Source organism: Mustela putorius, unplaced genomic scaffold, assembly GCF_011764305.1.
Source record: "Mustela putorius furo isolate JIRA1106 unplaced genomic scaffold, ASM1176430v1.1 tig00003869_pilon_pilon_pilon, whole genome shotgun sequence".
NCBI classification, from domain to species: domain Eukaryota; kingdom Metazoa; phylum Chordata; class Mammalia; order Carnivora; family Mustelidae; genus Mustela; species Mustela putorius.
Window position 1 is genome coordinate 34,740,818 of NW_025422021.1, and position 26,351 is coordinate 34,767,168.

Genomic DNA, 26,351 nt, shown 5'->3' on the forward strand with positions numbered 1-26,351 from the left:
GTCATGAAAAATGAGAAGGGATCGCTCACAGGAGGGCCCAGGTCGGGATGGGGGGACCAGCAGCCTCCCCGCCCCGCCCGGGAGCGTGGGGGGGGGGGCGCAGTGAGGTGGCTGGGGCCTTCCAGCTCCCGATCAGAGCCCTGGGGGCGGATGTGAAGGGGCAGGACCTTGCTCCCAACTCTGGGGACCTCTTCTGGAGCACGGGCGCAGCAGCGGCACCCAACGCTAGGGAGAGCCGCGGACAGGTTTGTTCCAGGGCATTTGAGGGAGAAATAGAACGCCCCTGGCCCAGCCGCGGTAGGTCCCAACCCCGGAAGATGCCCTGGGAGGCGGCTTCGACTAGGACGTCGGGCCGCAGGGTTCGAGCCTTGGAGCTTTGGAGCCCACAGCCCTTTTCAAGTTTGCGCGGCGCGGGCCCGGCGCGCAGGTCCCGGCTCTCGGGCCCGCGCGCTTGGCCGGTGGCTCCCGCGGCCGGCTCCCGGCCAGCCCTGGTAGAAGGGGCGGAGCCCCGTTTTCGCTCCGCCCCCTCCCGGCGCAGCCAATAGGCGGTGGTGCCTGGCCCCACGTGAGGTAAGCCCGGCCGGGCAGCAGGCAAAATGTGAATGAGAAAGAGGAGCGCGATTTAAAGGTGCTGGCGGCGCCCGCCGAAGACAAGTGCGCCAGCTTCGCGCGCTCCCCAGCGGCCCGCGGGAGGCGACGGACTGCGGATCCGACAGACGGACGCACCGACGGCTGAGAGCCGGGGCAGAGGGTGGCAGACGAGACTCGCGCGGGCTCCGACGGGCAAGCGGCGGGCAGCTGCTCCAGCGAGCCCGCGGGGCCCGGGTGCCCTCTCCACTCCGGGGCGCACGGCCTCACCCGGCGTACCGTCCGCACGCGCTCCCGCCGGGCATGCAACCCGCTCAGGACTGAGGGTCGGCGGCGCCTGCTTTCAGGGTTCCGCTCGGCCCCTGCTCAGCGCACCCGGCTGTGCTCCCAGCGCCCGGGGGGCTTCCTGGCGGCGGCGCGGCGCGGGGACTTTTCGCCTCTCGCTGGCCTCTCCCGAGCGCGTCTATGAGCGCAGCGTTCCCGCCGTCGCTGATGATGATGCAGCGCCCGCTGGGGAGTAGTACCGCCTTCAGCATAGACTCGCTGATCGGCAGCCCGCCGCAGCCCAGCCCCGGCCATTTCGTCTACACCGGCTATCCCATGTTTATGCCCTACCGGCCGGTGGTGCTGCCGCCGCCGCCGCCGCCGCCACCCGCGCTGCCCCAGGCCGCGCTGCAGCCCGCGCTGCCGCCCGCGCACCCTCACCACCAGATCCCCAGCCTGCCCACCGGTTTCTGCTCCAGCTTGGCGCAGGGCATGGCGCTCACCTCCACGCTCATGGCTACGCTGCCTGGAGGCTTCTCTGCGTCTCCCCAGCACCAGGAGGCGGCGGCCGCCCGCAAGTTCGCGCCGCAGCCGCTGCCGGGTGGCGGCAACTTCGACAAGGCGGAGGCGCTGCAAGCCGACACTGAGGACGGCAAAGGCTTCCTGGCCAAGGAGGGCTCGTTGCTTGCCTTCTCCGCGGCCGAGGCTGTGCAGGCGTCGCTCGGTGAGTCGGCGGCGCGCGCGACCCCGGGCGCGGGGGCGGGAGGGGGCGGGGGCGAGCCAGCTCCGGGTTCCCGCTGGGGCCGAGGGGGCGAGGCCGAGCCCCCTCCCGACACCCCGCCCCGGCTTCCCCCTCCTGAGCGGCAGGAGGACGCGGCCAAGCTGTGCCGAGAGGCCTCCGGGGGGCATTTAGAGCCGAGCAACAAGCTAGGGGGTGGGGTGGCATTTAGCTCCCGGGGCCAGCTGCTGCGCGGGGCGGTTGACCTATCTGGCGGCGAGTTTGGAGGAGTCTAACCATCCCCTCCTGCGAGCCGTGACCTGGGGCCCCGGATAGGTTTCAGCCTTTAGGGGTGGCGGGTTGGGCTATGTGTCTCAGTAGTGCGTGTGCTGGTGGGTGGGTGGGTGGGTGGGGGGGGCGCCGGGTTTGGACTCCCCCAAACCTATTAAACCCCTTTACTGGGCTTGCCCGGGAGAAGCAGATTCCTGGGAGGCTGTGCGTCTGCGGGTGTTTTGTGGTGTCTGGTGGGAAGTTCTCCTAAGGCTTCAAAACTTCCCTTTTGCCAACATTATCTGTCAAAAAAAAAAAAAGAAATAAATAAATAAAAAAGACACTGAGACACTGTCCGGGATCTATACCTCCCTGTGTCCCCACTTTGACTGCGATGTAATTGAGGCTCACTAAATTTACACTGCGGGGGTGGGGGGCAAGATGGATCATGAATTTCCTCTTCCGTCCTCACCCAGCCCCCACCCTGGGGACAAAGAGGATGCTCTCTTGGGCCACAGGCCTCCTGTTACTTCTGCCTTAAGCTGCTGGAGGCTGGGAGGGTGCAGACGTGGCCTGGGGCCCCTTGAGTGATGGTTCTGGGCAAAGGGCCGTCGTCTGTACTGTCTTCTTTCCTCCTTTGAGCTTTCTCACGCCCCCCCCCCTCTGCCCCTCAAAGGCCAGGAAATCACAATGTGTTAATGTCATAGAAAGACAATCCGCTAAGGGGGGAAAAGGCCCAAGTGACGGTGGGAAGGGGAAAGGAAGGCCAGTGTGCGAAATGTAATAAAACGCCGTTTGGTTTTGCTTTCAGTCGGGGCTGTCAGAGGGCAAGGGAAAGACGAGTCAAAGCTGGAAGACGACCCGAAGGGCAAGGAGGAGAGTTTCTCACTGGAGAGTGATCTGGACTACAGCTCGGATGACAATCTGACTGGCCAGGCGGCTCACAAGGAAGAAGACCCCGGCCATGCGCTGGAGGAGACCCCGCCGAGCGGCGGCGCGGCGGGCAGCACCACGTCCACGGGCAAGAACCGGCGGCGGCGGACTGCCTTCACCAGTGAGCAGCTGCTCGAGCTGGAGAAGGAGTTCCACTGCAAAAAGTACCTCTCGTTGACCGAGCGCTCGCAGATCGCCCACGCCCTCAAACTCAGCGAGGTGCAAGTGAAAATCTGGTTCCAGAACCGCCGGGCCAAGTGGAAACGCGTCAAGGCTGGCAATGCCAATTCCAAGACAGGGGAGCCCTCCAGGAACCCCAAGATCGTCGTCCCCATCCCCGTCCACGTCAGCAGGTTCGCCATCAGAAGTCAGCATCAGCAGCTGGAGCAGGCCCGGCCCTGAGGATCCAGGGAGAACCCGGGGCCTGGACCACCGCGGAGAAGCCACAGCTCTGGAGGGAACCGCGGTGGCTTCTGCCATGTTTGAAGCAAAACTCAAAGTCACCCCCACCCAACTTTGGACACCCCAAGCAAATTGAGAGTATATTCATTAAAAAGGCTTAAATGACTGCTTTTGAAGGGGCTACAGCTACACCTGAAGACACACTAAATATTTATTATACTATCCTACTTTGTACATAGATATCTATATAAACTGGATCTCAGCCGCAGTATTTTGAAAGTTATAGGACCAAACTACCCAGTAATATTCTCCACTCACATTCCAGAAGAAAACAAACCCTCTGCTGTAATCTTCCACGCATAGCAGCCTCCTTTCCATACTTTTCCAAAGGTAAACACAACACTCCAGAACAAACCATGGGGTTTACGCTCATTTTTGGTTCCATCTTCGTTTTGGGTTTTTTGTTGTTGTTGTTGTTTATTTGGTTTTTTGTGGGGTTCTTTTTTTTTTTTTTTTTTTTTTTTTTTTTTTTTTTTTTTTTTTTTTTTTAGTTGACTGAAAAGCAGATGTTTTGGGGGCAGCCGGGAGATTTGCTTTGATTTGGTTTTGCCTGGCTTTCTTTCCTGGGGTTGCACATCCTATCTGAGCCATGTTTGAAGCACGTCTCCGTTGTGTTTAATTTATTTCAATGTAGCTTCTTTTCTTATAAGTTATGACATTTAAACAATCGCAGTCTTGTGAATAATAAAAAGGAGAGAGAGAGAGAGAAGGGGGGAAAAAAGACCAATCTCTGGGTCTCATAAGTGTGTCCAGATTTGACTGTTTCGAGGGCACTGCCAGGCTATGGCCAGGTAGCTGGTCTGGGGCCCGTACTGGATAAAAGTCCCCTGTCCTGGTCTCTGCAGGCTGGCTGGACACCAGCCACCTTGCACCTTACTACTAGGTTTTTAAGTGGAGAGCGAGAGCTCTAGTTGGGTTTTTAATTTAAGGGAGCCTCTTTTTCATCCTAGAAAACTGACTTCTTCCCTTTTGCCTGCTCTAATCAATACCTAGGAGGCTGGCAAACTTCGGCCAGAGGAGGCAGCGGGCTCCCGGAGGAGGGAAAGCGAGCGCGGGTATTGGTGGCTTTTCACAGACTCCTGATGCTCTAAACCGACCACTGCCAGGGAGGAAAATCGTTTTCTTACCAACATCCCCGGTCGGAAAAGGAGCGGTGCTTGCGCCCCAAGCTGGGCCAAGCGGCCCATAAATCAGGCTCCGGGCGTTATCTGGTGACGGGAGCAGAAACCCACCCAACCGAGCTGGGCTTCCCGGCAGCGCCCAGCTCCAAGGGCCGGGCGTGCGAAGAGCGTCGGCAGCCCGCGCACCTCCCTCTCCAGGCGGGGTCGGAGGGGCGGGCCCCGACCACCGCCCCACCCCGAGGGCTCTGGGGCGGTCGGCAGCACAAAAAGGGTCGCGGAGAAGGGCGCACACGGGGTGGCGGCTGGTCCGCAGGGGTACTTGAGAGCTGGGCAGCTCCCCGCCTGGGCCGGGCGGCTCACAGGGCGCGGGAAGGGCCCCCGAGGCCCACCACCCCCAGCCCTGGGCACCGCGCACCCGAGCCTAGCCCTGGACGCACGCTCCCTTCCCGACCCCGAAGCGCCAGGCCAGGACCCCTGGAGACTCTCTCGAACAGGCCCGGGTCTCTCCAGGGGCTTGGAGCGGGTGAGCGAGAGGGAGCGCGGCCCCCTGACCTGTGGCCTCTCAAGGGCGAAGAGAAAGAAGCCAGAGGCTTCACCAACCTCGGCCTTCGGCGTGGGGAGCAGGCTCCCAAGCAACCGCGCGGTACCCACCACGGATCGCAACCCTGGGAGGGCAGACACGGCGCCCTCGGCCAATACTAGTATTGGCCTAAAGTACTCCGCTTACAACCCGTCACCTCCCCGCCGCGGAGGGCCGTGGGGACTGCGGCCTAAGTCGACACTTAAGGCACAAGGTGAGGGACGGAAGCGACCGAGTCAGCGTTTCCCGCCGTGTTCCCAAGATTTCCAGGCGTGGAAAATGGCCCAGACTTGGTTTTCGAGCACAATACAGCGGAGCGGCCGGTCCTCCGAAGGCCTCAGCGGGCTCTGCCGGGCGCGTGGAGCTTAGGGGATTCTTGCTGTCCCCCCCACCCCCGCCCCGTCCTGCCCCACCAAGAGCCCTGAGGCCCGCGGTGGAGGCTGCGCCGGGGTCCTTCCCTGCCCCCGCGCCCGGTCAGCCAGGCCCGGCCGCTCCCCCTGATCTTGCCAGCGACCAGCTGGTGCGCCACCCGGATCACCCGCTGGCGTCACCTGCTCAGGCAGGTTTCCCCCGGCCACACGCCTCCCCGCGCATGAGGCCAGAGGAGACGCCGCTCCCACCATGTCCCATTCCTCCACCCCCACCCCGCACACCTGAGCCAGTCAGTCCGGGGGCGGGATGGATAGGCGCCCCCGGCGGAACAGTGGCGAGTGGTGCAGAGTCCCAGCCTAAGGAGCGGCGGCCTCCCGGGCGGGGGCGCCCCCACTTGGCACTCTGGGCCTGCGGGAAGAACCCTGGGTATCGAGAGCTGGGTGCCCAGGTCAGATTCTGGAGCGCCCCCGCTTCCCCTACACCTTTACACCCTAACAGGTGTAACTCCCACCCATCTTCTCTGAAAGTCCGTGGTAGGTGCAGAAAGCACAGAGGGACCCAGAGCCTTGGCTACGCGAACCTCTCGGGAATGAAGCTCCCTAGAAACTGGGGGCCACCTCCGGGAATCCCCACCCCCGTGGGGTGGGGGGGAAATGCTGCCTGGCCCTTCCCAGCTGTGAGACCCTCGCCCTTCGGAAGCACGAGGAGAGGGGCCGGAGCTCCCCCAGCCTGGGGACGTGGAGCCCGTTTATTCTCTTGGGAAGCTGCGCCCCTCCTCCCAACCCCCAATGCCGGGGCGCCCCCGAGAGCCTGGTGCGGAGGCCGAGGCCCGAGAGACAGGCCGAGGGGAGGAAGATAAACAAGCAGCGCTTGATGGCCGCTGTCATCATGGCCGTCATCATGGCTTTCATTTGGCTGCCTAATGAGTCACATCACAGGCAGAGAGAAAAATTGTCAATCGCCTGGGCCCTAATGAATTTTTTTGCAAATTGTAATCAAGCCAGGCCGTCTCAGCTGGCTGATTAATGAGACCCACGAGGCTCGGCCAGCACCTCAGCTTTTTATTCCATCCCGTCCTCCCTGCACTAAATTAACAGCAACTTGTCTGAGCTTCAAATTAACTCCCAATGATTAATTCTGATGGGGGGGCCTGAAGAATAGCTTGTTCTAATAGGCTCTGGCCTGAGATGCTGTTGGAAATTAATACACTTCCCCTTTGGCTGCCGGCTTTAATCCAAGGTTGGGTTTTGACATCACTATATTTGTTGTTACAATAAATTCCACTTACATCTGCAGATCAAATAATTACGCTTGGGAGCTCCCGGCCCGGCGCCCCCAGCCATCCGCTAGAGGCCCTGGGGGCTGCCGGCCCCCCTTGTGCACCAAGCTGGACAAGGGTAGTGGGGAGGGTGAGGGAGCATCAACCCTATCAGGGACCCTCTGCCCTAGATCTCCGGAGAGTTGGGCAACCCCCCCCCCTCTTTTGGAGAACCAAGCATCCTTTGAAAACACATCTACACTTCCTTGAACAGAGCCCTCATGGGACTGGTCTTGCCCCCAAGCAACCTCTCCCACTTTCCCTGCAGGGGCTGGGGATATCCTTGGGGCCGCCTGGGCCACGAGCGCTTGGATCCTCCCCCACCCCGTCCACGAGGGAATTCTTGAGAGTTAGCACGTGCCTCCACATTCAGCATTTGCCTCCTAGTCCTCAGCCCCCCTGGGTCGTCCTTTCACAGGAGACTTGCAGCTAACTGAGGGTGGCGGACCTCCAGGTCTGGTGTGCCTCCCAAGATCATCCAGAGTCTCTGGCTGAGCCTGTGGCTGGCCTGAGCACCTGCATTTTCAAGGCTGCGGTTTCTCTCAGGGTCAAAGCCCGTTTAGCCTAGTGTCTGTTTGTTTGAGCTTAATTGGCTTAATCATTTCAGCTGTGCCTGCCTACCCTAGCAGAGGGCTCCTGCGACTGCTCCCTCTCCCCGGTCCTGTCCCAAGTGGAGTCCTCCACTGTCCTCCTCCTGGCAGGGGCATCTGCATACGCTGGAAGTCAGGAGGCTCACTCCAGTGGACCTCAGATCTGGTCACCACCTTCGCTGATCCTGGGCCTTCCCAGATCTCATCCGCTTCCCTGGGGAAAGCTGGAGGAGGCTTCCTGAGGCCCAGCCATGGAATCCACCTCGACTGGCTCTCCTCTCGCCTGCAGGATAGTGGAGTGACCACGCAGCCAAGTAGCCTGCCCACACCCAGCCATGGCCTCCCTGGGAAGGAGGCTCCTGTAGGCGCATGCCTGCTTCTTTCCCCGGGAACACCCCCCACCCCTGCCTTCTCTCCAGTGGGCAGTCTGAGCAGGAGGCCTGCTTGGGCCCTCTGCAAGGCAGGGCTTCCTGGAAGGCCCTCATGCCAGGGACAGGGCCTCTTTCTTCTGAAGCTCGGCGCCGGGGCTGTCGGGGAGCCAGGCTTTGGGGTCGAGGGGGAAGCTGCGGTCTGGGGTCTACCAGAAGCGGCCCGGGCGAAGGGAGGAGGCATTAATCTTCATTTTGGGCCCTTATGGTGTAAACAGGAGAAATATGATCCTGGCAACCTAACATGAATGCAAATCACACCGTCAGAGTAATAAAGCACCTGAAACCCCGACACACAAAAGCAACACCATATGTATGAAGACAACCTGCATAAATTATAAATTACATCATAAAATTGATTGCCTATTTGAATAGTTCAGAAGTGAGAGACCTAAGCTGACTTCCGCCCTCCATGGCTTTGGAAGAAGGTCAGGGAGAGCACTCCCCCCGACTGGCCTCAGACCTGGGTCACAGCACCCAGAGTCTCCTGCCAGCGCTGTGGCCCAACCTGGTGGAGCCAGGGGTGGGAAGCACACTTTACACTCGGTGCGCATTGCCAGCTCCGGGCCACAAGGAGGGGACAGGCCCACAACCATGGGCGCCCTGCTAGGGGTGGGTCATGGGCCAGTCTGGGTCCCAGAAACCTGGGGCACATGCTGCTGCTGCTACCTTCCCTGATGCTGCTCAGATTTCTAGCTCAGACCCAAAGGTCCCTGCAAAGGCCTCCCTCCCCACAGAGTGAGCTCTGGGGCAAGCACGGGTGTGAGTGCATGGAGTTGTGGGATTCCCTGCTATGTCTCAACCTGCCTTGCCATGATTTTCTGTCTTCCTGGATCCCCAACGGCCAAGAGACCCCAGCCCACTGGAGGAACCAAAAACACCATTCAGAGATGCCTATGGAAGTTGAGAGCCCACTGTGCACTCAAGTCTGGCCTCCGCATTTCTCCAACTCGTCAACCCTACCTTCCACTGCCAGAAGCCCTTTCGACGGCCTGGGCCTCTGTGCTCCATCCTGTTTCTACCCCACTGCCTGTTTCTACCCCACTGCCAGAATCTGCCCCAGGCCAGAATCTGGTCTCTGGCCCCCACCCTCCACCCCCATACTCCATGTCCCCTCATCGCCTTTGGCCTCTGCGATCTCCCCACACAGCCCAGACCTCCACGATGCAGGCATCACCCCAACTTCTAGTCTCTGGGATGCCCCGCCCCCCTCCCCAGGTCCATATCCAGCCCCACCAGACCCCATCTGGCCTTTGAGCTATCTCCGAGTGTGGACTCTGGGCTGTTGCCTCCTTCGCGATCCCACAGTCCACCACCAACACTCCCACCTCCACCAGTGCGCGGGCCCTGGCCTACCCCTGCCCACCGCGCTCTTCCTGGAACAGGCCCCCATCGACATCCACGTGTCCACCGCGGAGCTGCGCAATGCGCAGGGGTAGGGAAGGGAAAGCGGAGGCCGAGGCCGGGGTAGCTCAGGGCGAGGTCCTCAGACGGTGAGGAGAGCCTGTTCTGTCCGAAACCATCGTGCGCCCCCTGGGCCCCAAAGGGGAGAGGAGCAGATCTGGGCGCCCCGCAGCTCAGAGCTCCATGGAGGCAAGGAGGCTACTGGTGGGCGCGGTAGCTCATCCCGCGCGCGATTCTCACTCTCGACCCTAACAGACTTTTCTGGGGTAACTCTCCTGGGCCCAGCGCCCAGTATAGCGAGCCCTGCCTAAAGGCCCCCCCCCCCCAAGGCTAGAGGCAGCGGCCTGGTGTGCAGGCTAAGGCCTGCGGCAGGGCCTGGTCTCGGAGGCAGACGTCATGCCGGGCGCCTCCCTCCCGCCTCCACCCGCCTCCATCTCCTGATTTCCCGCCACCGGATCCCTTGGGGCCTTTGTCGTGCTGGTCTGTCTCTGGTGTGGCCGCGCGTCCTCTTAAAGGGCCCGGCCCCCCAGCTCGGTCCCCGTGGCCGCCAAACGACAAAGGCTGAAATGGGATTACACCAAGCCAATCCCATTAAGCCTCCCTCCCCCACCCTCACCCCCCCACCCCGCAACCCGGCCCTCCCGCGGGACTCCGGGCCGGCTCAGATCCCCTGCCCGTTCCTTCTTTCCCCGCCCCCAGCCCGACTTCTACCCAAGCACCTGGCCTGGCGACCCAAGTGGGCTGAGCGCCTGTGGGGTTTGGAAGTGGCCGCTTGACCCCAGGGTGGGAGCTTGGCCCTCTCTTTGAATGACAAAGACCGAGCCCGGCCACACCTCGGAAGGAAACAAGTGGTGGAGGGGGGTGACCCCATCAGGCCTTGGACTGGCCTCTCTCAGGCAGGGTCAGTCCAGCGCAGGTGTCTGAACCCAAGCTGGGTGGTTCAGCCTGGAAGCTTCCAGGACACCCCTCCCACCGCACCAGCCAAGGTAGCTGAGGCCTGGAGTGCAAGTAGAGTCGGAAGGGCAGTAGCTGTACTCAGCCCTTAACTCCTTCCAGGGCGCTCTGATCTCACAGCAGCTGGGGGAGGCAGCCCTGGCTGCAGAGGCAGTGGCTAGACCACTAGAAGAGCCTCCAGCTGGGTGGTCTATCCTGGACCACTGCCACACCTGATCTCTGTGTCTGCACAAGCCTTGGGTGCTGAGGACCAGACCACCTCCGCCCCCCCACCCCCACCCCCACCCCCACCCCATCCTGGGGAGGCAGAGCCATGGGCCTGCTGGGGAAGAGGGCGCTGGAGGGAAAGGGATTCTAGACAGCACTCCTGCTGGTGGATCTGGGGTGGCGGGCGGGTTCTGGGGGCGCTTTGGGCCTGTTTCAAGTTTTCCTTTCTCTTCACAGAGTCCAGCGTCTGGAATTGGCTAGATCTTGGGGGAGAGGGAGCAGAGAACATGGCAAAGGGCCTAGGAAGTGGAGGGGAGGGGCTGATCCTTGTAGAGACTCTAGCTAGAGCTAGACCAGTTCAGCCATCTGAACCACTGTTTCTTCGCCGGATGACCTGCACAGAGTGGAAACTTCAAGATGTCTTGCTTTCTGGGAGGTTGATGATGTAACACAGAGGAGGGGAACAGTAACGTCTGGCCATGGCAGCAGCCCACAGAAGGCCTTGAACACAGTTTCAAACTCATACTGCCTTGCGCTCCAGTGCTTGGGCAGTGAACTCTCAGACCTCAGCAGGCTGCCTCCTCTGTTAACTGGTGAAGACCATCTCAACCCCTGTGGGGATGCCTTAGCCCCCCACCCAAGTCCCTAAGGAGGGGGCAGTGTGGCTGTCCACGGGAGTCCTGCTCTGGCTCATTCTTAGTCTTCAGCAGGACGTTGGCAGGGGAGGTCTCAGTGGTTGTGTAAATCAAGACTAATGACATGAAGTCTCCTTTCAGAAGGGCCTTCATCATTCCTAATATTTGCAGTTACTCATTTGCACAGAAACCCATCTCCCTCCAGAGGTGTCTGGAGGGATTATTTAGAAAGCTGGTAGGAGCCTGAGCATTGACAAAGGCAGAATGCAAACACAGAGGTGACATGATCCTAGGTCAGCAAATCTCCGGGTTGTGTATCCTCTGGCTAGACTCAGTTTCCAGTAATGTGGGACTCTGTACCGTCCAGAGTGCTGACCTTCATGGGGTCATCTGAAACATACGAAGCAGTGCTTCCATAATAGGCTTGTGATTTTTGCTCTTAGACTTTAGAGGATGGATCATTCTTTAAAATGTTTATCCGTAGTTTTGAAGTGGGTTCCTATTTTCCACGAACATGGCTAGCATTTGCTTGCCAATAATTTCCATATTTCAGCATTTTGAAAGCTACAAATTGCCAGAAAAGAATGATAATCGCCCATCTTTAAATGAGAAATTGTTAATTTGGGATTTATAAAGGACTTTCCTTAATGAATAACAGTGAAGACAGATTTGTCTTCCTGCCTCATTTTGCAAAGTCACATTTGTAAAGTCAGGAGATTTCCATTCTTTCCCCTAATTACTCTCTCCCTCCAGAAGGCAGTTCTGCCATGAAGAGGAGGCCATCTGGGGATGAGATGAGGGGACCCTAGTAGTGGCCTGGGTTCCTGAGAGCGCCACGGGAGGCTTCCCTCTCCCTGCACTGGCACCACCTGTATGCAGAGCCCCTCCCCCACCAATGGTCTGGCGTTGGTGGCACAACAGTCCTTGTGGTGGTGTAGGACTGTCCCACGAACTCAAAGGTGTGACCCACTATGTGACCACCAAAAATTCTCTCAAGGAGAGGGGAACTGTCCCTGGTTGAGAACACTTCTGTTGGCACTGGGCTAGGCATGGAAGACTGGACAAGACATTGCTAGACACACCCTTGGGCCCTCAGAGCCACGGTAAGACAGCAACTTTGATCGTGGGAGACCAGTGGGCCCTGAGGCTAAAGGCAAGGCCCTCATCCCCAGAGAGCACAGACAAGAAGGGGACACAGGCTCGGGGAGCCTGAGCAGAGGCCATGGGGAGAGAGGGCATTCACCCCAGCCCCTCTCTCAGCTCCCCGGGCTGTGAGTCTGTGCAGGGCACCCCCAGAATCCGTACAGCAGGGCTTGCGTCCAAGCCTCTCCCAGACTCGCTGCCTAGAACTCGGTGCCCTCAGGGGTCACCCAGTTCCTCCACACAGATGTCCCCTGGGCTCCAGCGTCCCTGCTCCAGATAAGTCATGACCTGCTTCGGAAGCTGTAGCAGTGATGTCCCCCCACCCCCACCCCAGCTGAGTAGCTGGGCTGGCTACTGTGGAAACACAGCTCTCAGGGCCCCTGGGCTATGAGCTGACAATGAACCCATCTGGGGAGGAGTCTCTCTCTTTTCAGAGACAACTCCCACTCTGCCAAAGGTTGAGATGCACCTCCTCGATTCAGCATCCCACTTCCTTGGGCTTAGGACCACAATGCCCTTGGTGTGTCTTGGGGACACGAAGGCCTCTGTGGTGTCACTGGGTCTTTGGAAAGCTTTCTCAAAATAAATGAACAATACCAAGACCAACAGTAATACTAACGATAATGGTCCTTCCACTGCATGTTACCCCGCTCCAGCCACCTGACAGGCAGGTAAATGGTGGGGTTTACAGCCCAAGTTGGAGACGTTTAACCAAGACCTTCGTGAGGTCAGAGCCCACAGATTCTGAGCAATTCAGCCCATGAGACCTGGAGTTGGCCAACCTCCCCCAGCATCTGCACAGCCTCCGCTGGAGGAATTGAGTGGTGCTTTCAGGAAATGTTCTCATTGACGTGATTTCTTCCTGACAGGGCCGCCTTGGTCTTGAAATAAAGATTTAGTAAAAGGTGACCCCATGTGTCCCCCACCCCAGCCCTTAGGTCAGATCTACCCTCCCCTACCCCCAGACTCTCCCTCCAGGCAGGAGAATCCCCAGATGCTTTACCCTGCTCCTCCCTCAACTCTGCGCAGAAACATTGGGAGGATGCTGGAGTCCGTTGGAGACCAGCCTGTGAGCTGGGAGAGGATGGAATTTCAAAGCCGCCAGGACTCCTCAGGTGAATTGATTACCTCGGTACAGTCCCAACCAGAGTCCCAGAAGACTTCTCTGAAAGTGAGCCAATGATTCCAAAATACATAATGAGGAGGGCATTTGCTCTAATAAGAGCCAACAACTGACGTCCATGGGTGATGGGCCCTCCTCTGAGCACCTGAAATTCGTTAATTACTGGGACGCCTGGGTGGCTCAGTTGGTTAAGCAGCTGCCTTCGGCTCAGGTCATGATCCCAGCGTCCTGGGATCGAGTCCCACATCGGGCTCCTTGTCCCGCAGGGAGCCTGCCTCTCCCTCTGACTCTGCCTGCCTCTCTGCCTGTGCTCTCTCTCTCTGACAAATAAATAAATAAAATCTTTTTTTAAAAAATTCGTTAATTACTTGAATCCTCACAGCAACCCAATGAGGTAGGTATTATGTTTAACCATAAGAAATGGCTGGTAATGGCTAGCCTCTTGGACCTACGAAGGGGCAATTTTGTATTATTGTCACCCACATTTTGAAGATGGCAAAGCCATGGCACAGAGAGGTTAAGTATGGTCCCAAGTTCACGCAACTATCAATCAGTAGATTGAGAAATTATATCCAGACAGACTGGATGCAGGGTTAGTGCTCCTGGATTACATTATATAATTGACAGACTAGCTACTCAGAAATAGACTCAAATATATGAAGATTGAATCTGTGATAAAGAAAGCTCCACAAATCTGTGGAAAATGAAGAATTATTGCATATGTGGTATTTGCTAAAACTGGCTAATTGGGGAAAAAGAAAAGATCCTCACCTCCCACCTTACTGTGGATCAATTACAGATGGATTACAGAATTCAGTGGATAAAAGGAAACCTTCAGAACCTAGAAAAGAGGATTAGCTAAATAATTATCTGCTGAGTGGGGAGGACACAAGGAAAGAAGAGCAAAGCTGTCTACGTAAAAAACGGAAGCTCCTGTTCATTAAAAAGATCATAAAAAATGTTAAAATATCAGGAGCAACTGGGAAAAATACTTGTCAAAAACATGTTTCCACATTAATGACTAGAATAAAAGGGAAAGGAAGGTGGGAAGGGGCATGGACGGGCCTTTCATGGAAGGTGAAAAGCAAACCCATTGATCCCACAAATATTTATGGGGACACGTTACTTGTCAAACACTGTTCTGGTCTTGGGATGTAGCTGGCATTCCAGGGGGTGAGAGTGACATTAAACACACCAATGAACGAATGTCATATAATACCAGGCACTACACAGACAAATAGGTGATAGGAAGGAAAACAAGGCTAGATAAAGAGGCAAGGGGTGAGAGGAGCTATTTTAGATAAGAAGGTCAGGACAACCTTGTTGATAAGGTGACAGTGGGTAGCTCCCTGAAAGCAGAAGGGAGCAAGAAATGCACAGATCTGGGGGGAGAACATTCCAGGCAGAGGGACCAGCAATGAGACAACTGTGCCTGGAGCAGACTGGTGAGGAGAGCGGTGGGTGGGACCCTTGGGGTCACAAAGGTAGTAGTCAAGCATCCTGATGATGGAAGGCTTTGGAGATTCTGGAAAGAAGTTTGGATTTTCTGTCAAGTGATGCAGGAAGCCACTGGAGGGCCTTGGGCAGAACAATGCGTACTTTTTTTCTTTAATTGCTAATAAATGTATAAAATTGGCCAAAATCAGGCATGTCTGGGTGGCTCTGTTGGTTAAGCATCTGCCTTTGGCTCAGGTCATGATCTCAGGGTCCTGGGATCAAGCCCCACACTGGGCTCCCTGCTCAACAGGTAGTCTGCTTCTCCCTCTCCCTCTGCCTCTACCCTCCACCCACGGCTTGTGTTGTCTCTCTCAAATAAATAAATAAATAAATAAATAAAATCTTTAAAAAAATAAAATAAAATTGGTCAACTCAAGGAAATATAAATTAAGACCAAAATGAAATAACACTTTAATCCTTTAACAAAGTTTGTAATATAAAAATAATATAAGAATTTATGATATAAAAAGTTAGTAAGACCAGATACATGGGGTGTATCAGACACTGACACAGTGAAGTGGCCCTCATTCATGGCTGGAGGAAGCGCATCCATTCAATAACTAATGACTGAGCTGTCACCATAAACCAGTCTTCAAGGAGCCAGAGAGGTGGTTGTGGACAAGAGGGCAAAGGAGGCAGGGCAAAATTTTCTCTCAGTCTATTTTAAATTTGTTTAGCAATAAACTTTGCTATCAAAAAATGAATAAGAAAACCACTATTACTACTTTTAGTCGGCATTGTATCTAGAGGTCCTAACCAAAGCAGTAAGATAAGAAAAATTAAAAGGTGTAAGAATAAAGAGGGGGAAATAAAAGTATACATTTAAAAACAAAATATAAGGTAATTGGGAAAATTACAAAATTTTTTTGAGAGACATTAAGGAATATAAAAATAAATGGAGAGAGGCACGATGATTATGAATGGAAAGATTCAGTGTCATAAATGTGTCGATTATTCCCAAACCAGTTCATAAGATTCAAAATCATTCCTATCAAAACTGTAGGACGGGTGTCCTGGGTGGCTCAGTGGGTTAAAGCCTCTGCTTTCAGCTCAGGTCATGATCCCAGGGTCCTGGGATGGAGCCCCACATCGGGCTCTCTGCTCTGCAGGAAGCCTGCTTCCTCCCCTCTCTCTCTCTCTGCTTGCTTCTCTGCCTACTTGTGATTTCTCTCTATATATCAAATAAATAAAATCTTTAAAAAAAAAAAGATTTTTAAATTTATTTGACAGAGAGAGATAGCCAGAGAGGGAAGACAAGCAGAGGGAGTGAGAGAGGGAGATGCAGACCTCCTGCTGAGCACGGAGGCTGATGTGGGCCTCAATCCCAGGACCCAGGGTATGACCTGAGCCAAAGGCAGATGCTTCACTGAGTGAGCCATGCAGGCGCCCCATCACAGATTTTTAAATAAATAGTGTTGAAGCAATTGATTATCTCTCCAGAAAAAAATGTTCCTTCATGCACCACACACACATTAAAAATAGTTTGAAGATACTGATGTAAAAGACAAAATTAAAAAAAAAATTAGAATAGGGGCACCTAGGTGGCTCAGTCAGTTAAGCATCTGACTCTTGATCTCCACTCAGGTCTTAATCTCAGAGTCATGAGTTCAAGTCCCACTTTGTTTATTTTTCTAAGATTTTATTTATTTGTCAGAGACAGACAGAGAGCACAAGCAGGGGGAGCAGAAGGCAAAAGGAGAGGGGAAGCAGGCTCCCCACTGAGCAAGGACCCCCCCACCTCCAATGTGGACCTTGATTCCAGGACCCTGGGATCACAACCTGAGCTGAAGGCAGACGCTTAATTGACAGAGCCACCCAGGTGTCCCTCAAGATCCACTTAAAAAAAAAAAAAAAGAAAAGAAACAAATACGGAAGAATTGCTGTTTTCTAAAAGATTTCAACAGGTTTCAAAATGCACTGCTCATCAAATGAGAGCATTTTTTAAAAGCCATTAACTAGAAGAAAATCTTTGTATGGAACTGGTATAAAGAACAATAAAAGAGCTGCTACTAGTGAAAAAGGAACAGATTAATCAGTAAGAAATATGAAAAGTACATATTTCATAGATGAGAAATATGATTGGCAAGTACATTTATATTATATGCTCAATCTAATTTGTAACCAGAGAAATTTAATTAAGGCCACTATGAAATATCATTTGTCATCTATCCAATTGCAAAAATTTAAAAACCTGATGATACCAAGTGGTCGCAAAGGTGTGGAGACCTGGAACCCTCCTCTACAGATGGTGGGAATGTAAATTCATACAACCATGTTGGAAAATGATTTGTCTCTCATACTGTGAAGTCAAACACACACACAGTCACATGGTGATTTTACTTCTAGGTATTTATTCTAGAACACTGATGCATATGAAGACTTTCCAAGGAGTAATGAGAAACTGATGGTTTTGAGGGAACCTATTTAATCACATTTCCAAATGTCCTCCTTTCTATCCATTCTGCTCTCACCACGACACCCTCTTCCACTCTCCCTCCACTATGCCTAATCTTTGGTGCATCACCCCAGGTTGTAAAGAATATTCTAGACTGTCAGCCAGAGGTGCAATGAGAGATTCTGATGTCAACGTTGTAAAAGAGAATGACTAGTGATTGTCTAATAAACTTCCTGCAAGTCGTTTCAATTTATTGTCTTCATAGACACGGAGGAGAACCAATCCAGTGATTAGCTGGTACATTATTAAAAATAATGTTTAACAAGTAGAGAAATAGGGTCATGGGAAGTTAAAATAAATTAAAAATTCGTGTTATAAACATATCTGCATGGCAGAGACGTGCAATAAGGTGACCAGTGAATTATCTTTTAGGATACAAGTATTAGGATTACATTTTGTGGGGAGGATGACTAGAAGGACAACTTCAAGGGAAAAGGGGGGAGCAAGCTGAGATTTCTGAGCTTCAAAGACCTTAGTCATGTAATTTTAAATGGAATGGTGAGTGATGGAAAATTGCTATGGTGTTTGCACTCTGCTGGACACAGTTCTAGTTATTGAAGTATAATTAGAATACACTGTTACATTAGTTTCCGATGTATAATACAGCAGTTCTACTCCACAGTTCTATGCATTCCTCAGTTCTTGCCAGCATAGTCACCACTTGCACCGGGAAGAATTTTTTTTTTTTTGGACAGATTTTTTTTTAAGTGGTTTAGCTTGAAAAGCTGGAAGAGCTAACTCCAAAATGAGACAAAGAACAATGTATTTATTAGCCATTCACCATCAGATTAGATATATTCCTTCTTTGTCTCTTTGACAAAATTCCTTATTTTTGCTATTTTCCTTATACAATAGTAATGATGTTCAGGATAATGCACTTGGAACACAATGAAATAAAACTACTTTATCTAAAGAATACTGTCATTATTTTAAAATGTTAATATTTGAGATATACCCAAGTTATATCCTTTCCAACTCTGAAACTTACGATAAAAAGTTGACATTTCAACTTTAAAAAGTGGAAGAGGCAGAGTGCCTGGGTGGCTTCGTGGGTTAAGCATCTGCCTTTGCCTCAGGTTATGATCTCGGGGTCCTGGGATTGAGCCCCGAGTCAGGCTCCCTGCTAGGCCAGGACTCTGCTTCTCCCTCTCCCTCTGTCCCTTTCCACCACTCATGCTCACTCTCTCTCTCCCAAGTAAATAAAATCTTAAAAAAGAAATGGAAGAGAATACGTAATTCTTCAAATTCTTTTAGAGTAAGGGAGGGAAAACTTGGAGACCACAAACCTGCAGGAACTCCCAAACATCTGTGCTGGAGAAGTGCATGAAAACATTCTTTTTTTTTTTTTTTAAGATACTTTTTATTTAATTGACAGACAGAGATCACAAGTAGACAGAGAGGCAGGCAGAGAGAGAGAGGCGAAGCAGGCTGCCTGCTGAGCAGAGAACCTAATGCTATGTGGGGCTCAATCCCAGAACCCTGGGATCATGACCTGTCTGCATGAAAACATTCTTGGCAGCCTGCTTGGTGACGGCAAAAACCGGAACCTCAAATCAGGAGGAGAATGAATAAACAAATTGTGGTTCATTCACATGCTGGAACAGTACAAATGGATGAACTTCAGCGACACACAGCCTAGATAAATCTTAGAAAATCAGTTGAGTGGAAAAAAATAGGATTTCAGATTTATAAAGCTCAGAAACGAACAAAACCAACGTGCTATATGACTTAAAGTATTTTTTTAAAGCAAGGGAGAGATTGGCACAAAATTCAAGATAGTGATTATCTCCGTTGGAGGCACTGGGATGGTGGGTTTCTTTATTACTCGCTTTCATAACTGATTAACATCTACTCCATTTCATTATCACACCTTGTCTAACTACAAATGTTCCCCAATTTTTCCTTTGAAAATCTTCAAACATAGAGAAAAGTTAAAAGAACAGCAAGTGAAGATCTATATACCCTTTGCCTACACTATATAATGGTTAATTTATTTTTATTATTTATGGCTGTTGAATCACTCTAAACCTCTGTGCATATTCTGAGAATAAAGACACTGGCCCCCTTGACTCAAACCATCACTGGCCTGAGAAGACTCACGGAATTCTCCAACAGTATCTAATGTTCAGCCTGTGTTTGGATTTCCTCAACCATCTCACTTTTTTTTTTTTTTTTTAAGATTTTATTTGTTTATTTGAGAGAGAGCACCAGGACCCTTGACCATCACTTGAGCCAACAGCAGACACCCAATCTACGGAGTCACCCAGGCGTCCCCTTCTCACATTAGATAGCTTTGTGAAAGACCAGCATCTGGTCAATTTCATAAACTGTACCTGGTTGTTACAGATTTTGGTCTCTCTTACCCTATAATTACACACCTGACACTGACTTTTTTTTGGAAATGATTTATTTATTTACTTGAGAGAGAGACAGAGAGCACAAATGTGAGGGGCAGAGGGAGAAGGAGGGAGAATCTCAAGCAGGTTCCGTGCAAGCACAGAGCCCGACATGGGGCTTGATCTCACCACCCTGAGCCAAAATCCAGTCAGATGCTCGACTGACTGAGCCACCCAGGCACACCCTGACGTTGACTTTTTGAAAGGCTTCAGGTGAATATTGTTACAAAATGCCTTCCTACCTAGAATTGTCCAAGTAGTGTTTCTTTCTCTGTCCTATGTGTTTCCTCTAGGTAATTAAAGTCCTTAGGGCGCGAGATGGCTCTAAGAAAAGAAAAACAATGCATTTTATTATATAAGAGTTTTTCATTTTTATGTATCAAATCTGTCCACTTTTCTAAGCTTTTGGTTTCTATATATCAGTGAGACAAGGCTTTTCCAGGATGATAAAAATATTCCATACATTTCTAGTATTCTTTTAACTTCCGTGTTTACATTTTGCTTCAATCTATTTGGGATTTATTTTTGCACATGGGGAGGTAAGAGTTGAAGTATACTTGCCCCTAAAAGCATAGCCAGTTGTCCCTCCTCATTTGTTAAGTGGTTCATATTTTCCACTGATGCAAAGTGCTACTTTTATCATATGCTAAATTCCCATCTGCTTCTGATCCATTTCCTAGAACCTGGATATAACTCTGATCTCTTTGTTACAGGACAAGGAACAGAAGAGGAGAGGGAACAGCACGTGTAAAGATGGGAAGGCCATCAAATGGCATACTCTGAGAAAGAGCGACGCTGTGGGAGGGCAGCTTGTGGAGGACAGGTCGGAGGAGGAGAGGGGCAGGATCACATGGGACTTTTGCAGGACAAGGTGAGCAACCGGATTTTTATCCTAGGGTCGCTAGAAGCCATCCGCATGGAGAGCACAAGTTTCAGGAACTGACTTACATTTTAAAAGGGTTATTTTGGCTTCTGATGGAGATTCAACAAAGGGGACAGGAGAAGAAGCAGGAAGAGCAGCTTGGGGCTGTGGGAGTAACCTGGCACTTGGATTCGGGTGCAGAGCTGGAGAGAATGAGAGGTAGTCAGTGCTAGGGCGTATCTTTGGAGATGACAGATCAGACTGATACATAGAGAGGTCCCTGATGGTTCCTGTGCATATGGGCAAGAGGTACTGGCATAAGTGAGATGCTACTTATTCACAAAAATGAGATTCACAACAATGAGATGCTACTTACAACACAGGTCAGATGTGGGAGGGCTCTATTGGGAAGGAATACTGTTTTGTTTGGGGAAGTGTACCTGAGGTGACTGTTGGGTATCAGAGGCACTATTGTTGCCCAGCCCAACACCTATTCCTCTATTTTCTCATTCCCACCCACAGAACGGAGGCTGGAAAAGAGAGGTACCATATTTGCTCTTGCAATGTCTCTGCATATGGCCAATGAGACTGCCATAAAAGGAAAATTAGCTGGAGGATGGTGGAAAATCTGGAAATGTCTTTGTTTTCCTGATCAAAAGGACAGATGTGGATTTTGCCATGGATGTGACTGCAGTGTCTGGAGTTGTGGCAGCCATATTGCTAACAATAATAGCATGAAAGAACTTGATTTTTTTTTTCAAGATTTTATTTATTTATTTGACAGAGTGAGAGAGGGAACACAAGCAGAGGGAGAGGGAGAGGGAAAAGCAGGATTCCTGGTGAGCAGGGAGCCTGGTGTGGGGCTTGATTCCTGGACCCTGGGATCATGACCTGAGCCGAAGGCAGACACTTAATGACTGAGCCACCGAGGTGCCCCTTGATTTATTTTATTTTTTATAGCATTGCTGAGCCACAGCACCAGCCCTAGACTGTCTGCCAGAAATATTTTATGTGATACAATTAAACCTCTTGTAATGTTTAAGGGGTAGTGTCCTTAAGCCTCTGTTACTATTATTTGTAGCCCAAAGCATTCCTAACTATACACCATCCAAGTATCTACTTAGCATTGGATAGACAAGTCTAGAACTCAGGAGAGAGGGAAGGATAGAGGTAAATTTGGAAGTCAGGGGCAAATATTGAAAACCTTGGGCCTAGATAAGATCATTTAGGGAGGTTGTGTAGGTACAGGATGGCTCAAGACCTGAGTCCTGGGACTCCCAATATTTGGAAGTGAAAAAAGGAGGAGGAGCGGGCAGCAAAGACGACCAAGAGGGACCAGAGAGTGTCTCGTGTGTGTGTATGTGTGTACACACACGCATACACCTATGCTTTGGGAGTCACATGTGACACTTATGTGCACTGCTCTGCAGCATGAATTTTTGCTCAGCATATATCCTAGAGATCTTCCCTTGTCAGGACCTGTCTACCTTATTCTTTTTTAAAAAAATATTTTATTTATTTATTTAACAGAGAGATAGAGAGACAGACAGAGAGACAGAGAGAGAGATCACAAGTAGGCAGAGAGAGGGGGAAGCAGGCTCCCTGACCCTTGAGGGGTCCTCCATGACCCTTGAGGACCGATGTGGAGCACCATCCCAGGTTCCTGGAATCATGACTTGAGCTAAAGGCAGAGGTTTAACCCACTGAGCCACCCAGGTGCCCCTACCTTATTCTTTTATCAGCCAATGATTAGTCTATTACATGGAAATTCTGTAATTTACATGTCATTCATTTAATAAGGATCCCTCCTATTGTTTATACATGTAATTTGTAAAAGAATAAATAATGGAATTGGTATGATTAGCTAACTAATTGGAGAAAAATACAACGTTCACAAACGGAAGAGGGATGAAAAGTTGAACTGTAACGAAGTACCAGAAAACGACAGGAGTGTACTAGAAGAGAAATGGGGGTGAGGAAGGACTTTTTAAGGGAAGCACTAAGGCCAAGAATCATGAAAGTAAATGCTGATTTGAGGTCACAAGTGTCAAAATTCGGCACCCTGAAAATTTGCAAAGTTCAAAAAGGAAACAATGAGAAACATTATATAACATATGACCTGTAGCTGGTAATGCCCTCCACGTTCACATGTCATTAGGAGAAAGATAAATGCTCCAAAAGAAAAGTGAGGAGAGAACACTTGGGGGGAACACCAAAATACCAGGAGTCATTAAACGTAAAAAAATCGCAACCCAGTAGTCTTGAAATGCAGAAAAACCAAGAGATCCTCATTTTTGCCTTTAAAACGGAAAAACTTAAATAAAATGTTCGTCCTGGTGTTGGTGAAGCGCCAGGAACCACGCAGCCTCCTTCCTGGCTGGTGAGTGTTTAAATCATATTAGCTATTTTTTTTTTTGACATGAAAAGTTGTTCATGCTCATTTAAGTTTAAAGAAGTAGGTTATCGTGACAATTAAGGGCTCTGTGTGATTATTGATTGGATCTTGGATGAGAGGAAAATCAGCTATAAAAGACATTATTGGGACAATTGAAGAGATTTGAATATGGACTGCATATTATATCATATCAATGGGAACTATCTGGGGAGTGATAATGGTCTTGTAGTTACGACAGGGAAAGTCCTTGTGCTTATTTATTTAAGGGTGAAAAATCATGATGTTGGTAATTTACTTTCAAGTGGCTCCGCCTAGTGTGTGTGCTCATTGTCATCCGTATGTCGTCTGTATCGTCTGTGCGTCATCGATCTGAAGAGCCCCACGATGTGAAAATGTGAGTAACTGGTGACTGCAGATGAGGTTTCTCAGAGTGTTTTCTGGAATACTCCATTGTTTCACTTTTCTGTTGGCTTGAAACCTTCAAAACCAACATTTGAAGGACAGAAGGGAAGAGTAGATAGTTTGAAGTAATAGTTTGAAGAACGTTATTTTATGTTTTGGAGATTAATTTGTTTGAGAGAGGTGGGGAGAGGCAGAGGGAGGGAGGCAGAATCTTAAGTGGGCTCCACGCACAGCACGGGGTCTGGTGTGGGACTCGATCTCATGACCCTGAGATTATGACCTGAGTCGAAATCCAGAGTCGGGGATGCCTGGGTGGCTCAGTTGGTTGAGCGGCTGCCTTCAGCTCAGGTCATGATCCCAGCATCCTGGGATCGAGTCCCACATCGGGCTCCTTGCTCAGCAGGGAGCCTGCTTCTCCCTCTGCCTGCCATTCTGTCTGCCTGTGCTTGCTCTCTCCCCCCCCCTCCGATAAATAAATAAAATCTTAAAAAAAAAAAAAAAAGAAATCCAAAGTCGGATGCTCAACTGACTGAGCCACGCAGCCACCCCTATTTTATGTTTTTTTTTTTAACCCTTTTTAAAGGTTTTACTTATTTATTTGACAGAGAGAGAAAGAGAGATCACAAGAAGGTAGAGAGGCAGTGGGGAGAGAGAGGGGAAAGCAGGCTCCCTGCTGAGCAGAGAGCCCGATTCGGGGCTCGATCCCAGGACCCTGAAATCATGACCTGAGCAGAAGGCAGAGGCTTAACCCCTGAGCCACCCAGGTCCCTCCCTATTTTATGTTTTAAATAAAAGTACACATATATACGAATTTAGAAGGCTGAAAGATACACATTCAAGTTGGGAGTGACTATCCGGGGTGGGCGGGTCCTAATTGTTCATTTCATTTTCTTTATTTTAAAAATAGTTACAGGAGTAACTATTCAATGTTCAGATGAATCAGAAAATTCAAACAGGCAGAGAACAAGTTAAAATCAAGATTAATCTCCACGAGAACTCCCGGCAGCACTTCCTGCGTGTTCTTCTGAAGGGTCTCTGTGTATATATGTTTATTTTGTTTATTTCTTCTTTTTATCCCTTTGTTTTTTTTTCTTTTATTATTTTTGTTGTTTTTAAATATATATGTTTACAGATATGTAACTCGACATATTTTCCTGCCAAGAAAGGGCTCCCGCTATCCGTGCTGTCTGATAACTGTCAGATAACTTGCTTCTCCCTCTGCTGTAGAAACATCTTTCCGTCTCAGATAACATCTTTTTGCCTGTATATGGATTAGGGGGAATTTTAATGTTATGTACGATGTTGCTTATTTGGATGTTCCAAATTTTCTGTGACAATATTGATGAGTTTTAATACTTGCTATGAGCTTCTTGAGGACCAAGCATGGTTCTCAGTTCTTTCCACGTATTGTTAACCCATTAAGTCTTCACAAATTACACCCATTTCACAGATGAGCGCTCGGAAGGCCTTGAAGCCCAGGTTGTCTGGGAGCACAGCCCCCACCTTCACCAGCCCAGTACATGGCCGTGGCGATGAGTGTGGCATTCTCCCGTTCAAAGGTCACGTTACCTCTTCCACACCAAATGGCTCAGGTGCTGGGAGGAGCGGCAGCCCCCAGTCTCTGGGGAACTCCACGTCCAGCCAATCATTTGTTTACAGGAAGTCGTTTCCCTGAGCGAGGCTGGGTAAAGTCAAGATGAATGCCACAGAACGGAAGTGACCAAATCTCTGTGCATTTTGAAAGTCCACATAACCAGGGCACAGGTCCTGGGCCAGTTGCCCCAGCCTGGTGCAGAGTCACCTGGACAGACCGCCGGGAGCCGGCAGCCGCTCTGGGGCCTGATCTGTTGAGTGTTTCATGAGAGAAAGCCCTGCCCACACATGCATCACCCACTTCCTCAGCCAACAGCAGGGCGATGCCAAGTTCCATCGTCCCTGCTAGTGTGTCTGTGTGCGTGCATGTGTGCACGTGAATGTGTGTTCTCTGTATGCATGTGGGTCTCTGGTGTGTAATGTGGGGGTGTGTAGTGTGTGGTGTGTATTTGTGTGCATGGTGTGTATGTATGAAGGTATGTATGTCTGATGTGTATGTGGTGTGTACATGCGGTATATGCAGTTGTATGTGTAGTGTGTGTGTGTGATGTGTGTGTGGTGTGTGTGTGTGGTGTGTGCGGTGTGTATGTGGTGTGTGTGTGTCAAGATGTGTGTGTATCTGTGATATGTTGTGTGTCTGGGGTGTGTGTGTCTGTGGAATGTGTGTGGGTTTGTGTCTGGTATATAGTGTGTGTTTCTACAATGTTTGTGGTGTGTGTCTGGTGTGTGTGTGGGGGGTGGTATGTGTCTCAAGGGGGTGTGTGTGTGTGTATCTGGTGTGTGTCTCTCCATCTGTGAGGTGTGTTTGTATGTCTGGGGTGTATGTGTGTGTGTTTGTGTGTCTGTCCATCTGTAGGGTGTGGTGGTGTATATGTGTGTGTCTGTCTGTGGGTGTGTTTGTGTGTCCAGTGTGCATGTGTGTGTGTGTGTGTGTGTGTGTGTGTCTGGGGTGCGTGGCAAATGGGTGTGTGTGGGTACTGTGCTGTCTCATGCAGTAATGAGGTGCGTGTCCCTCCAGCTTTGCAAATAAACAGATCGTGAACGTGTGCGGAGCTAGCAAGTGGCCAGTGCCACATGCAGATAAATAAGAGCTAATTGCCCACAGTGTCTCTGGGTGTCAGGCGCGGTTATTGGGCCACATTTATGGGCCAATTAGGCGCCTTACTGGACACGTGTGGTGATAAATTGTGGCTCAGCGGCTTCTGGGAACGTGCTGGGGACGTGGGGCCACTGGAGCTCTGTCTCACCACTGGCATGACTGGCAAGCGAGGCTTTTGTCCCCATTCGGGCCAAGGCAGGGGACAGACTGGGACCCATCGGGGCGTCTCTGGGGTCGCGAGCTCTGGACATCAACCCCCAGAGGGGGCCCACCTGCCATGACGGAGTCCCACCCGAGGGCCTTGGGACGGCTGTGGGGCTGCGACGGCCTGGTAGGGATCGTCCTGACAGGCCCCGGGCGTCCAGCGAGGACACTGCTCAGACATTTCATGGTGACGACGAGGCTCGGTTCCTAAAAGGAACACTGTTGGTGCAAGTGGACCCTGGGTGCCTCAGTGCCCTGGGCCATGTAGGCCACGGGGGGCTGGAGTTTGTCCTTGCCACGCCTTGGGTCAGTGGTATTTGGTGGGGCCGCTATCCCAG

General features: G+C 51.3%; 1 protein-coding gene across 1 annotated transcript; it reads left to right on the forward strand.

The window, feature by feature from the left end:
- Window positions 1–622: 622 nt before the first annotated feature.
- GBX2 (gastrulation brain homeobox 2) lies at window positions 623–3,669 on the forward strand. The gene is made up of 2 exons (XM_045066725.1): window positions 623–1,576; window positions 2,652–3,669. Exons 1-2 carry the CDS (start codon window positions 1,054–1,056, stop codon window positions 3,173–3,175), a joined length of 1,047 nt encoding a protein of 348 aa, XP_044922660.1. The 5' UTR covers window positions 623–1,053; the 3' UTR covers window positions 3,176–3,669.
- Window positions 3,670–26,351: the final 22,682 nt, after the last annotated feature.

Excerpts from the sequence above, each read along its gene's own strand:
- GBX2 (XM_045066725.1), top strand. The coding sequence starts at position 1,054 with ATGAGCGCAGCGTTCCCGCCGTCGCTGATGATGATGCAGCGCCCGCTG. Across the intron at positions 1,577-2,651 it reads GGCTGTGCAGGCGTCGCTCG|TCGGGGCTGTCAGAGGGCAA; the intron begins GTGAGTCGGCGG and ends TTTTGCTTTCAG.